Source organism: Centruroides vittatus, unplaced genomic scaffold, assembly GCF_030686945.1.
Source record: "Centruroides vittatus isolate TY-2023 unplaced genomic scaffold, ASM3068694v2 scaffold_1424, whole genome shotgun sequence".
NCBI classification, from domain to species: domain Eukaryota; kingdom Metazoa; phylum Arthropoda; class Arachnida; order Scorpiones; family Buthidae; genus Centruroides; species Centruroides vittatus.
Window position 1 is genome coordinate 430,000 of NW_027122677.1, and position 14,865 is coordinate 444,864.

At 27.8% G+C, this 14,865-nt stretch overlaps 2 protein-coding genes and 1 long non-coding RNA gene across 3 annotated transcripts in view; 2 read left to right on the forward strand and 1 right to left on the reverse strand.

The window, feature by feature from the left end:
* LOC136986959 (uncharacterized) overlaps positions 1-5,668 on the reverse strand; it is a 32,130-nt gene extending 26,462 nt beyond the window's left edge. The window contains exon 1 of the long non-coding RNA XR_010882564.1: positions 5,605-5,668. This is a non-coding gene — a long non-coding RNA (uncharacterized lncRNA). The remainder of the gene's footprint in view (positions 1-5,604) is intronic.
* Positions 5,669-6,059: 391 nt separating this feature from the next.
* On the forward strand, positions 6,060-7,187 carry LOC136986957 (putative defense protein 3). Its single transcript, XM_067284599.1, has 5 exons — positions 6,060-6,205; positions 6,302-6,517; positions 6,588-6,712; positions 6,810-6,901; positions 7,031-7,187. The coding sequence occupies exons 2-5, from the start codon at positions 6,307-6,309 to the stop codon at positions 7,092-7,094; spliced, it is 492 nt and encodes a 163-aa protein (XP_067140700.1). The 5' UTR covers positions 6,060-6,205; positions 6,302-6,306; the 3' UTR covers positions 7,095-7,187.
* Positions 7,188-9,820: 2,633 nt separating this feature from the next.
* On the forward strand, positions 9,821-11,802 carry LOC136986953 (putative defense protein 3). The gene is made up of 5 exons (XM_067284594.1): positions 9,821-10,041; positions 10,496-10,727; positions 11,222-11,346; positions 11,422-11,525; positions 11,614-11,802. Exons 2-5 carry the CDS (start codon positions 10,520-10,522, stop codon positions 11,687-11,689), a joined length of 513 nt encoding a protein of 170 aa, XP_067140695.1. The 5' UTR covers positions 9,821-10,041; positions 10,496-10,519; the 3' UTR covers positions 11,690-11,802.
* The last annotated feature ends 3,063 nt before the right edge of the window (positions 11,803-14,865 follow it).

Consider the following 14,865-nt stretch of genomic DNA (forward strand, 5'->3'; position numbering starts at 1 on the left):
TTACTATGAACTTTATCATTCTTCACATCAAAGACAAAAATAAACTATTTTGTTTTCTAAACGATACTTTCAATTCTATATTTCACGTCTTTCTATCAATCTATTTCTAAATATGGTAGAAAGAACTGAAAAAAGTTTAATTATAATCTATTAGCTATAGGATAGTATGCAATTTCAAAAGCAAAAAGTGAAGATCCAATCTTTCTGGCATAAAGCAACAACGTAATTACAGTTCTATTGAGAAATTTCAGTTTAATTAATATAAATTAATAAATGAAACAATTAAATAAAAACAATTCAACAAATATTTTGTTTTTGTTTTCAGTGAACTTGAAAGAGCCCTCGACATATATTTTCACTTTGAATATCAATAAAATTCATATCTACAATTTAAAAATTTATATTAATGCGAATAGAAGTCATCAAAAAAAAAATGTATTATTCAATTTTATTATATTATCCGAGTTTTCACTTTGTATTTAGAATATAATTTATTCACAAAATATTATATATATATTTAATTTAAATGTCTAGATAAAGTACTAAAAATAAAAGAAAAATTTTTTTAAATAATTTAAATATATAAATTAGTTTTATCATATAACTAAAGTTCATATCATATTGTTAAGTTAAAGCAAATCATAAAAACATTATATGATAAGAATGCCATCAACAATATTTTTGTTATACTCGTATAATTCTATAAAGTTATGTAACAAGAATATTATTGACAATATTTATCAATTCAAGTCATTCATAAAATTATTTTTTTTTCTATCATGTACTGTACATGTAGTGTTTAAAAGTATTTTACATATTTCAGTTTCTATTACTGTTTATAATCTTCATTCCATCTGAAAATCTTTTTTTTTGTTATTACAGTCAAGAAGCAGCGATGGTCGGATGGCCGAGCTGCTAAGGTGGTAGCCTATCATTCTACGGGACATGGGATTCAGACGAGTCGAAAAACCCCAAGAATTTTTCGAGGGGTGGTCTATCAAGTCTATATATATAGAAACGACCCATTATCTATATATTAATACAAATATGTAGGACCGAATATCTCAATATCCGTTGTTCCATTGTGGGTCTGGCCGAATCGTAGTGAACTTGCTAAAAGGATTCATTCAGTGCTCACAGAGTGAAAGGCTTTAAAAAGTTAAGAAGCAGTAGAAATAATTTTGTATTGTTCAATGTAAGTCGATACAGTAATATTTCGGTTTTCGTTGACTTCGGTTATCGTCGATTTTTTTCGCGAAAAATTTGTCTGTTTTCGTCGATTGCCTCGGATTTCGTCGGCGTGCTCAAGTGACTTCGCTGCTAATTTTGCAAAAACAAAGGGCGACCCACGCGTTTTCCGGCGCAGTGTGGCATTATTTCTCGTTGTGTGAACATTATCCCGCGACGGCCCACCATTGGCCAACGGTTCCGTTACCCGAACACTGTGGGAGTTCGGTCGTGGGTTCGCGCTTCGCCAAGGCGGGCAGGCCACGTAAAGTTTTCCGGGTTTTTTCCACGTCTGTAACGCCTGGATAGGGGCCAATTACCCTTAAACGGATTTCCCGGAAGGCATTATTCCCCTTGATACGACCATCATAAACGCATACAACTACTATTACATGACAATTACGTCACACTTTACCACGGGGCGATATAGGCAGAAAGCTCATATCCAACTAGCTTCTACTAGACAAGACATTACCCCGCGTGTCTAGCCGAACAATTCCATTGCTTTCATCTTAATGCAAATTATCTTATCTTTAATCTTAATGCTAACTAGTCTTTTATGTTAATTTCTTATTGCTTTTAGTATTTAATGCTATATTAATTCTCTATAAAATGTATTTTTTGTATGTATTTCGGAGTGTCTAGATCGAATTAATTGGATTTACATTGATTCATATGGAAATAATTGTCTCGGTTTTCGTCGGTTTCGGATTTCGCCGATTGTTTTCGGACGGATTATTCACGAAAACCGAGTCACTGTATCACTGTATATAATTGACCAACTCCTTTCACCCTCGTAAATAAAGCGAATTGTTTTAAATGAATTCTGTAGAAAAGCAAGTCTTTCACTTAAAAAATTATTTTAGAAACATTAATGTTTTTAGAATATGATGTTTTAAATATTAAAACTTCTTAAAAACTGCTGGAAAATATAATTATCATGACAATAAATTCTAAAACTTAACAACTAAACATTTACATCGAAAGGAAATGCATATTATTCAGATCTTTTTAATCCGTGATAAAGGGACCATTCACCTTTAATGTTGACAGATTTATTACATTTGGTAATTGTTTTTCTTAAAATTGATAACAGTAAAATTCCCATTCTGTTTCACAATGTTCTCAAATTTTTAACTTTCTATTTGTTATCGAATTCGCATCATTGCATGTCAGACATTCTAGGTTATCGTTTTGATAAATTTGCAAGTATAATAAACATTCAAACTTTATAAAAATAATTATTCCAGTTAAAATTAATTATCTATTTATATATCTATATTAATATTTATATTTACTTTTTATCAGATGAAGTTAAGATGGTCTATACTGTATTATTGATGCATCACTTTCTTTTTGTTTTTCATTTAGCATATATTTAATATAGCCTAATAGCAAGAATTTATTAGAAATTTACCGTACATTTAAAAGGTATAAAAATAAATATTTTAACCTACTTTGTTTTAAAAACCATTTATAAAAAGCGTTTGTAACTTATATAAGAAGATTCTCAATTAAATTTTTGCGTTAATGATAGCATAAGTTTATATTTATTCGAATTTCTCATTGCAAAATGACTATTAAATTTCTACTTCTACTATTGTAGACGTACTATTGAAAAGTATATTCAACAGGAGCGCTCTGTAAAGCATGCAAGACCATTATGCCTTCTCCCAACTCATCATATCATTGGATTAGATGATAAATCCACTTCAGAATTACACAAACCTCATCCTTATAAATTAGATGGATTATTTTGACTATTCAAATGGCTCAGTTATTTGTAAATTTTAAAATTAATTATATAAGCAATTTCTATTCGGTACTGTACCTCTAGCTGGTTATAGATTGGTTATTTTCATATAAAAGTTAAATTTTTTATGAATTAATTTTACATTTTTTGTTTTTCTAGCTCTGTTGTTGATACTAATTTTAAAATAATTATACAGTATATTATTTATTTTCCTTCCAATTAATAATTTGATTAATTAACGCGAGACATAACATTAAGGCTCTATTGTTTATGAGGGGATCAGCTAGCATAAGTGAAGGATGAAGCAATCTTATTCATATTATACATTAGATTATAAGGTTTGAATCGGGTTCGAATCCGAATTGCCACGCATACATTCATCTGGCCAACTACAAATTAGAATATTTAACATACACAGTATTAAAAGGTACCGTATGTTTTAATGTAAAGATAACATATACTGTATGTAGTTTAAAGATTTAACATATAATACTTTACATTTAAAAAATTCTCTGTGCATAAAATTCAAAATATAATGAAAATCGGAACTGTTACTGTCATAATCAAAAATACAATGATTACTGCTCTTAATAATAAATATTCTGTTTTATAAAAACAATAAAATCGTGTAATGACGACAAATATCGTAGCCTAATTTTTTAAAATGCATAGTACTTAGAATGTAGATACGTAAATACGTAGAATATTCTGAAATAATTTTAAATTTATATATATATATTCTTTGTATTCTAACGTAGCGGATATTGTTTACAATATGTTCTATTCTAAGAATCGTAATTATGAAGGATAAAATTAAAAAATAAGGAGTTTTTTCTGGAAAAATGTTAAGCTAATTCCTCGAAATTGTCAATGACTACTTCATTATACTCAAAACAAGATTTTTCTATAGTATTTCGGACTTATACAAAAATATATTTTTTATCTATAAGTCTGAATTATTTATAAATAAACAATAATATAAATCACAATATTAGATTGTTATTAAAATTAAAAATATAATTTGCATTGTTATATAAAAATTTCGAATTTATTATCGCTGTAAATTATTTTTCTCGAAGGAAGTATCAATAAAATTTTTATAATTTCTTCTACTGAAATATTAATGTTTTAATTAAAATATTTATTAAATTAATCGAAATTTCTTTATTAAAAAGTATAAATACAGAAATATTTTATATTATTTCTGTATTTAAAACACGAAAACTTTGTCCTGTTCTGTGAGAATCAAGACACATTTTTTTTTAAAATAACATCTTAATTAATATCGATATATCTCTATATTCTAATTAGTTAAAACACTTACTACATATTCTTAAATTATTATATTTCCTGGAAAGAACAAATGTATAATGCTGATCAAGTTAAGGTCAAAGCATCATTCACATTCTGGGGCACGTTTTTAAAGCTTTCTTTGATAAATAAATCTATAAATTAGACAAATTAATCGAGTATATGTTATATTACGTATTATATATGTCGGTTTACTTTAAAAATAGCATAGTTACATTAAAAATGAATCTCAAACTTCCCTGAAATCGACTCCATTTTGATGATTCCGATTTTCTCTTACCTACAGTTCATCAATTGTGTTTATAACTATTAAGAAAATAACGTATATAAATGAATCACGAACCTAAGCGCAATAAATAAAATAAATAAAACAAACCTCAAATTTCAGGATATGAATATATTATAAAAAAATTTTGTAAAGAAGACTGCAATTAAACAGATGAATATTTTATAAAAAATGTTGATGAATTTAAGTAAATTATACGATGACAATTACCATATAAATTGTAAATATGTTAATAGTGTAATGACCTGGCGACTTTAAATTTTACTCAAAATTTCACCAACCAGGCCATTTTTCACTTTCTGCTGACGAATTATATTAAAATACTCTATCCATTTAATAAACAGTGGGATATTTATGCAAATAATGCTTCACTTTTTAAATAAATGCATTAAATTATACAAAATACAATTTATTTTTCATCGAATAGATTTATCCTTTGTAATATAAAAAACAGGAAAAGTATATTAGTCAATAACATCCGAAAATACATATCATATAACCTATATTTTTCTTTATGTTATTTGTTCAACTGATCTTTAAAGTAGACAAAATTCTGTAATTTAAAGAATAAAACAAAATGTTTGTATTTTTTAATAAATCTTTAAAAACATTCTATTTACTTATAATTTATATAAGTAAATAATTACGTTTCAAGGTTACCTAAGTCCAAAAATGTAAAAATTTTCGGGGTGGAGGTCACTTTTTGACCGATCGCCATACTTTCCCTCTGTTATATATAACAGCCGGAAAAGTAAAAATTAACTATTTAAAAATGTTCCATTTAAATTATTTTAATCATCTTACGCTGTCTAAATTTCTAAGATATTCTAAAATTTATTGAAAATTTTGAGAATAATTTAAAAAAAATAATAAAAATAGTTCCGTGTTTTCAATACACTTACAACATACGTGTCAAAATATTAAAAGTAACTTGTATCGGATATTTTAACAGATAACCAATATAAACTAAGGTGATAAGATTAAGATTTGAAGGCCGAATGCTGAGGCGATAAAAGGGTCAGCCTACCTTTCAGGGGAACTTGGATCGAACCGGGCGAGCCACTACAAAGTTGGCTTAAGCGATAAGTGACCACACTACCTAATTGTCCCTATTGAGTGACCACAAAAGTCATAAATGGGTATTTATGTGCTTCGTGATGTAGCATTTATATTTAAGCGTATTTTAACAATAAAAATGGTAGTAAAAAATGTTAAGAAGATTATGATATAACAAGTTTGCATTAACTGTAAAATATAGTTGACAACTAAAAATAGAAATAAGAAAAAGTAGACAAAGAAACTTTAAGATTAAATATAAAACATTCGAATAATTTATAATAAATATTTCTTATATATTAGAAAACATAATAACATCGATTTTAAAATCCAGACACGTGATAATTTACAACCAGTTCGTAGAATTTGAAATTATTTTCGACTTCCTCTTAACACTACTTTATGACACATAGATAACATTATATTGCAAACTCTTGCACAACCAAATTGAAATTTTATTGGTTCAAGCTAATATATTAACAAATCGCAACTCTTCTGCTTATCGGGCTTTACTTATATAAGTCAGAAAATTTTACTAAAATAAAGTATATACAATAATCAACTGTTAATAAGTAAGTCTTTAAACCATTTACACGTTAGAAATTTAATTATGTTTTAAATGTTCTTAAATAAAACGCGTTATAATTGCTAACATTTGATTTTTGCAGATAAAATGGAAATGAAAGTGTTCTTGGGCATATTCTTTCTGGCATATAGTTGTTACTCCTATCCAACAGGAGCACCACCCGAAGCTTGTGGCACATTAGCACCCGCGCATCGCGTTATAGTCGATGGAGTACCGACTTCGGAGATCCATCAACCCCAAACTGGTCCTTCTCCCTACAAACTGGACGCGATAAAGAATCCCGATAATTCTATAACCTGTGAGTATAGAAATCTATTAACTTAATTATCTCTTAAGTTATGTTACTTAAATGTACTTTTGTTTATTAGTAACTCTTAGTGGAGACGACTTCAAAGGATTCGTTTTCAGAGCTTTCGACGGAAGCGGAGAACCCGTTGATGGCCAGTTTGAAGAGAAAACTGGTTTGAGAACAATAAACTGTGATTCTATTAAAGTGAGAACTCTTTTCTTTTATTATAAATGTGCTTTTTTAATAAATATCTTTCTTAAGATTAAAAAAAACAGATTTTAATACAAATACATCATTACAGGATACCGTAACTCACGTAGATGCAAATGATAAATCGACATTTGAATTTGTTTGGTATCCACCTACCGATGTCACTGGATCAGTTATTTTCAAGTAAGTTGACAAATTTTTTTCCTTACAAAACTGCGAGTTGAAAAATTAATAAACGTGTATATAAAAAAATTAAAAAGCAATTTTTATTTTTCGTATACAAAAATGACTTATTTTTTAAAATTCTTTTAGGGGATCCGTTGTGAAAAATTATTCAACGTTTTGGCTAATCGAATCCGAACCAGTCAACTATTAATTATAAAAATGTGATATTCTGTTTTTATATTTGAAGCTTGTGATATGTCTCGATGTATACAGAAACATTTTGAATAAAACAAAATATTTGCTATTTCTATGTCTATATATAATTATATATAAAGTAAAGTTTACTGTTTAGATTTTTATTATTTTAAATAAGGCGAAATGATAATTATTCCTTAATATTACGCAGTGGCATTTCCAGGATTTTTAGAATATGGATGCTGTAGAGCAAGTTAGGTCACGTTTTTCGGAGAATGTTACTCAAATACGTTTGAATTATTTTACCTAATCTTACGTAATTGAAGTCATGCGACACTCGTTATTATATTTATTTTTATGTGACAAAATGTATTACTTTGGTATTAGGCCTACACATACAAGGTGATGATGCAGCACTATAAACACCTATTCATACGTGAATTTAGTACAGTATCTTAAATTTAATGGAGATTTTATAATCAACAATCTTAGCTGAAAAGGTATATATACAAGAGTGATTTTATTCTTGAGAATTAATGCAGTAGGCCTATATTTAAGTTTTATGTATCATTCTTTATATTGTAATCAATATAAAATACTTAATAAATATATATTAATACAGTAATTCCCAACCGGTGTTCCGCGGAACACTGGTGTTCCGTAAGCATCTCCCAAGTGTTCCGCAGATTTAGTCGCAAATCGGAAAGTGTACAATCGTATTCGAGCCGCCGAATATCAAAAAATTAAAATCATAAAATTTTCATAAACTTAAATATATATGTACGACTCGTACTTATGGAGTGTACTACTGTTTCGAATAAGATAAAGGCAATGATAAAAACTGAATGAAACATGTAAAAAACATCAAGCACAAGTTTCCCATTAAAGTTATTTAGGTATATTTTTCTCCTGTCTTAGAATTGGGGTTAATAATATGAGTAGAGATTTTGAATTATAACTGTTCAATTCTAATAAAATAACTGATGACAAGCTTATGTATTTCATATTAACTTAAGTAAGTGTTCCGCTAAAGAAAATTGCCCACAAAAGTGTTCCGCATCCTAGAAAAGGTTGGGAACCACTGTATTAATACAATGAATTCATATCCATTTACAGGTATTAACAGTTAAAATAATTATTTGTGGATTAAAACATACAAAATTTGCTTACATATTCTTCATCAAAAGTATAATATATAAACGTTAATGGGCAGCTTCTGTGGATAATATAGTGCAACGTTATTAAAGAAAAAGTTATTTTATGTTTATAAAAGTAAAAACTATTTATTATTTTTATATATTTTTTTAAGTTAACAAGTTTTTAGTGTGGTTGTTCATTTCTATTCAATGAATTGCTTAATATTGGTTAAAAACTATTCATTAAAATTGAGAAATTAATTCTTACATAAACTATTTAATTTAAAATCAAAATGACGTATTATTTCGATAATTACTAAATAATATTTTAGAATAATGTGAATAATTTCCGGCATGATTAATCTTGTTATATAGACTCGGATCATTACTTCACCTCCGCTGATGTCAGTCGTCTGTGATAAAAAAAACAAATTTTTAAATGTGTAAACATTATCGGATAATTAGTGAAAATTCATGTGTTTTACAAAAACAACTATTATTAAGATTTTTAATAAAAATATTTATAAAAATTAGGTAAAAAATGAGTTAATTATTATTAAACTTCAAGCGAAATAATGAAGGTTATAATACATGTTTTAAAATTTGTCACATGACAAATAATGTTTATTAATTAAACAAACAAAATAAAAATTGTTTACTTTATTTTATTATTTTGACTTATTTAAAGTAATATATTTAAACCGGATAATTAAAACAAATTTAAAAACAGCATTCGTTGACTCTTCTAATGATAAAATGGCATTAGGATAGGATATTACAGAATAAAAATTAGTACTTTATAATATGAATTTGATTTTTCTCGCTCAAGTTTATTAAATTTTATTAGTATTTTAAATTTACTTGTTATTATTTCTTTGAAAAAGTTATATTTGGAAATGAATATAGTACAGTACGGCTATACTTTATACAGTAAAGATAATAACGCAAAATGAAGTAATATGGATGTGCTCCTGATTAAGAATAAAATATAAAATTGGACAAAATTGCATATAATTAATTTTAAAAAAATGCATATAAAGTGTTTAAAATAATTCAAAAATAAAGTGCAGAAAATACACAGAAGTTTCGGAGGTTTCCATGCAGGCCTGACCTGCAAGGAAACCTCCGAAACTTTGTTTCCAGATCTATTTATGTGTATATAATCATACGGAATATAAATAATTTCAAAATATATAAGTAACTTAATAAATGAACCAACATTGTAATTAATTCTCTATTTGATGCATCTAATGCAGTTTCCTCTTTACAGATTTCCTGTTTAAGTTAAATCTGCGTATCCTCTTTGTTTAGCGATCTCATCGAAACAATTTCTACGTAAAATAATTCGGTGCGATTTTTTCTATAATATACACAATTTAAATGCACGTATGAATTGGATGCGCGACCTTGAAATTTGCCAAAAATTAGCAGTGTCATCACGAAGTTTTGATAATCTTCTTTACCTTCTTTACGTGTTTTTGTTCTAAACCTTGTTTATATTTTGCAGTTTTGTATACATTTTAAATATATTTTTGTTCCATTTTTCAATTTTAATTTGTTCTTTTTATTTTTGCATATTTTTGGTAATTATTTTTCTCTCTTAAACCGAAGCAGTCATCTATAAACTATTAAAATTTAACAGAAACAATGCGAAACGGCAATTATCAAAACAACTACTGCCATTTTTTTTTCTTCTGTTCTATTGGTTTGGATAATGACCTATGGTTGAGCTGGGATGCATCACATTTTTATAATCACGTGATTCTAACTTTTTCTATTTAAGACCCAAGTTTGGATGGAATTAGTCAATTCGAAATAAAGTTACAAGTAAGTACTTTTATACCTTTTATTTTTAATAGTAATAATATATAGTTTGAAAAGGTATGTTAGGTACGAAAATTGTTTATTTAAATCTACTTTTTGCAAAAAATCAATAAAGTTTAGATTAATTTTTAAATTTTATTGATGAGATTCAAAAAGAAATATTTGAAATTATTCTTCTGTGACGTGTTATTGACCTTCAAATCTATTTATATGGATGACTACAAACTAGTTTTGTTATCTGCTTAGAAAGTTTAGGATTTTTTTAAAAAATTGGTTTTTTTTCATTATTTTTGTCTATTGTTTATCATTTGATCAGCGGAAACAATTTTAAATGAGTTTTGATGAGAATTTTTTCGGCTGTTTTAATATAAAAAAAAAATTTAAAGAATTGTTTTATCTCTATGCAGTTAAACGTTTTCGTAAGTATAAAATTATTATTAATTTTTTTGTAATTTAGAAAGAAAACTTAAAAACTAAGACAATGAAGACCTGTCTCGCCGTACTTCTTTTGGCAACAACTTGTTACGCTTTCCCAAATGGAGCACCACCCGATTCTTGCGAAGATCTATTGCCTAAACATGCTAAAAAAGGAGCCGATGGAAAACCTACTAAAGAATTTTTCGAAGTTCAAACGAGTGTTTCTCCATATAAAATAGAAGTTAAAGCTTTAAAATGTGATTTAGTTGAACGTAAGCATGATTTTACCTGAAACTATAGGGTCGTTCTCACCGTTCAACGTCGTTGAACTACACTAGAAGTTGAAAGTCCGTTGAACGTACTGATTTCAATTTAATTCATTAACAGGTTTAAACTTTGTTGTATAGTACAACTAGCTGTCAACTGCAGTTTTTCAACAATAGTTGAACCGTGTGAACGCCCCTTAATTATTTTTTTCCACGGCTTCCATTTTGAATATCGTATTGTCTTAGCCAAAAGACCATTTTTGCTGTTTAAATTACGATTCATATCACAAATCAATTTCAAAATTTTATCACGCTTTTCTTTTAATTATTGAGCATTTTAAAATTTAATTAAGTTTAATTAAAATTAATATTTCAGTACTAAGAATGTGAGCGATTAGATATTATTTTTTTAATTTTTGACTACGTGTATTTATTTAATTTTTGTTTTGAGATTTTATTATGAATTCCAAACAACTGACTTTTTAAAATATTTTTCTTAGTAACTATTATTGGTGCCAACTTTAAAGGATTTATGATCCGAGCTTACGACAAAGAAGGAAAACCAATAGAAGGACACTTTGTAGAAGAAGATGGATTAAAAACTATAAAATGTGACGAAGACGAAGTAAATATCTATCTTCTTGCTTAGTATATTCTTTAAAATATAGTTAAAATTAAACATTCTTTATATTATTTATAGGATACAGCAACACACACCAATTCCAAAGAAAAGGATAATTTCACCTTTCAATGGAAGTACCCAGAAGGTTGTGACAAAGAAGAAGACACAGAAGTTATTTTCAAGTAAGTTATTGATGAAGTGTTTTTACTGAAAATCATTTTACATTTTTCTATAATAATAATAATAATAATAATGGATTGTATTTTACAGGGGGAGCATAATGAAGAGTTATTCCAGATTTTGGATGGTCGAATCTGAACCTGCCATACTTAAAAATTCGGATTAGAAAAGCATTACAAATATTTAATTGTTGATTTAAAGTCATTTAAATTTACAAAAAAGCGTTTACATGTTTTTTATTTTCAAATTTGATTAATAAAACAGATTATACTACGTTAATTTTGTATTGTTTCACAGTTTTTTTTCCTTATGTTTAACAGAACTAACTTCATTTTAGTACAAGTAATCACGTGTCCGCTAAGTTTATTTCTGTTTTAATACAAGAACTTTAATTCTTAAGGTGCTCCTAATCTTTATAATTAAATTAATATTGAACAAATGTACACATTTGAAACGTCCTTATTGCATTTTTCCTATGTTTATGGAAATTTCTAAAGTACATGTTTTACTCTAAACCATCAACTTAACAATTGAACATTTCTAACAGGAAAATGTCATTTACAGATTGTATCAAATCACTTGTATTCTGCTCAAATAATTAATATAAAAATTATTTGCAAAGCCATAATTTAAATAAAAGCACGTTGCATAGAAATTATTTATTCGGCTGATTCTAAACAAATTACAAGACAAATTATCAATATGAAATTGTTAAAAGTTTCAGAAACGTTAATTTTAAATATTTCTGTTTTGAAAAGAAATTTTTTATAGAGTGACGAGTTCAATATAAGGTTAAATGTTCACGAGATCCAGAACCGTCGAGTGCTTGTACGGGGCCAGGGGTTAGAGCGGGTCCATTTTGCCTCCTTTTTGAAACAAATAAAATAAGTGGAAAATTAAAAAGAAGCCTTAAAAATGTTGTTTTCTATTAGTAAAAATAATATCGATTTATAGGAAATAGGAATCACTACGGATTTTTTTAAAATGTTATGACTGTTTTTCATCTTAGTTTCTTGTCCACATCTCACTGCAATATAAGTGTTACGTACATAACAGGAATTTTATACCTTCCTAAGTTTTCTATGGGCCTGGAGGAAAATCCTGAGCCTCTTCTCAACAGCCCCAACTAGAAATATAAAATTATTGTACTTAATTTATGACGCTATATTTATAATAATTCAAGTCGAGTTTACTTTAACATTTTTTAAAATACTTTATATTAAAATTGTTTAAAAACTAAAGTAACTTATAAATAAACGAATATCTTCTGTTGATTAATATACAGTATTTAAAAAACTTGTTAAAATTAACTCTACTTGCGAATTGTTAACGATTCTGCAAAGTTATCTTGATCTGATTTTAAAATAAATTATAAAAAAATAGAAAAATATGTTTAATTTTTTAATTTACATTTTTTTCAGGAAAATTTCAATACATTTTTCTTTAAAAGTTTTAAACATTTTCTTAAATATTGCTGCAGATTTTTCATATTTTGTATTTACTTTTCAGTTTTGCATTATAGATTGTTTATTAAATAAATTTGATTGAATTAAATCTCTACAAACCTATAATTTTGATGATATTTATATAAACATAACAGAAGTAAGGCAGAGTTGTATGATCAAACAATGGATAAATGTGTCCTCGTCCTTGAGAACTGTCGATCATAAAAAATAGTCTACTGCAAACAATCACTTCTATGTCGTGACGAATATTCTCGAAAACTTGATTTTCGAACAGGTCTGCAATCCTATTCTTGACTTACATATTAATTTAGTTTTACTTCTCCGATAGTTACAAAAGCATTAAAATTTTAAACGTCGAACTTGGAGCAATGCCATATAATGAATAAGATTATAAAATAAGTAAATTTATATTAAAATTTATTTAAAATAATTTTTAAAAACGTAAAACTTTCTATAGGTATTTTTATTAAAAATTGTAACTAATTGGATAAATGAAGATGGGTAAATGTACAGTACAATCCTGTCCAATGGCGTAACTAGAAATTTTAGTCTTAATAAAATGCTGCTGCAATGCAATGGTGAAATTTATTCTTCTCTCTAGATTAAATAGTATGCTTTATTTTGTTAGAGAACGTGCTCCTTCAGTGGCAATACGAAGATGTAGACTAGTCACGAACCAGTGAAGTCCTAATATGAGACTCGGAGCTTTGGCAACATAATTTTATTTTTCTATTTTCTACCTCGAACTATTATGCAACTCTAATTAAGCTGACATTTGTGAAGAACTTTCAAACTAAATTATATAGTTACTACTTTGAATATATTATTTTAATATCTAATATACTGGAGGATGAAGTATGTTGGTACGTTCATTTTTTTTTCATTGGTGAATCATCATTTCCCTTAACGGGGATCAGTCTTCCCCGCACCGCTTTCGCACAACGGGGCTTAGATACTTTATTCTTAATTTTTCTTTACACTTAATATCAATTAAACAAAAATAAAAAAAAAACAACAAACTTCTGAGCAACTCGCTCAGGAAAATAATTTACAATTTAATTCGAGCTACTTTGCTCTGCAAGACCTTCCTCAGAAGGGTAACCAACTGCCTATACAACCGTTCATTCCTAATCAGTTGGTAAACACTACAGGGCCAACGAAGCCCTTCATCCAATACTGTCATTTCAAGATAATACCTTTCAATTATCCATTCCAAGCAATAATAAATTAGATGGTTTAAAGTTTCCATCTCCTCTCCACACACACACATTCATGTTGATCATCCAAGTGAAACCTACTCTTATATTCACCAAATCCATCATGACCCGAGAGACAAATCAGAAGTACCCGCTCTCTCCCAAACCACTTTAGATGAGAGAGTCTCTCTTCAATATTCGGAAGTATATCAAAAGTTTTCCTCCCTTTTATACTATTCGTCCAAGTGTGTTGCCATTTTTCTATAATTATATTCTTTAATGCCTTCTTTACCCAAGACTGTGGGATAATTTTAAACGCTTTTTCATTTCCAATGGCTGCTTAATTGGCCAAAAAATCGGCCCGTTCATTTCCATATATACCAACATGTGCTCTGAATCAGAGCACATGTTGGTATATGTTGGGTCAGAGCCTCTGACCCACGTAAAACAAAACTTCTCTATTAAACCATGTTTTCTAAGTTTGGTCTGAATACCATATACCTGCTGATGTTTACATTTACGGTTAGTAAGGGCCTGAAGAGCACTAAAACTGTCTGTATTAATACAGATTCCTTCGTTACGTATGTATGGTACAGTAAGACCCCGCTTAACGCTGATTTGATATAACGCGGTCTGCTCGAAGCCTAAAAAAAGCTCAAAATTTGCGCCGATTTAAATTA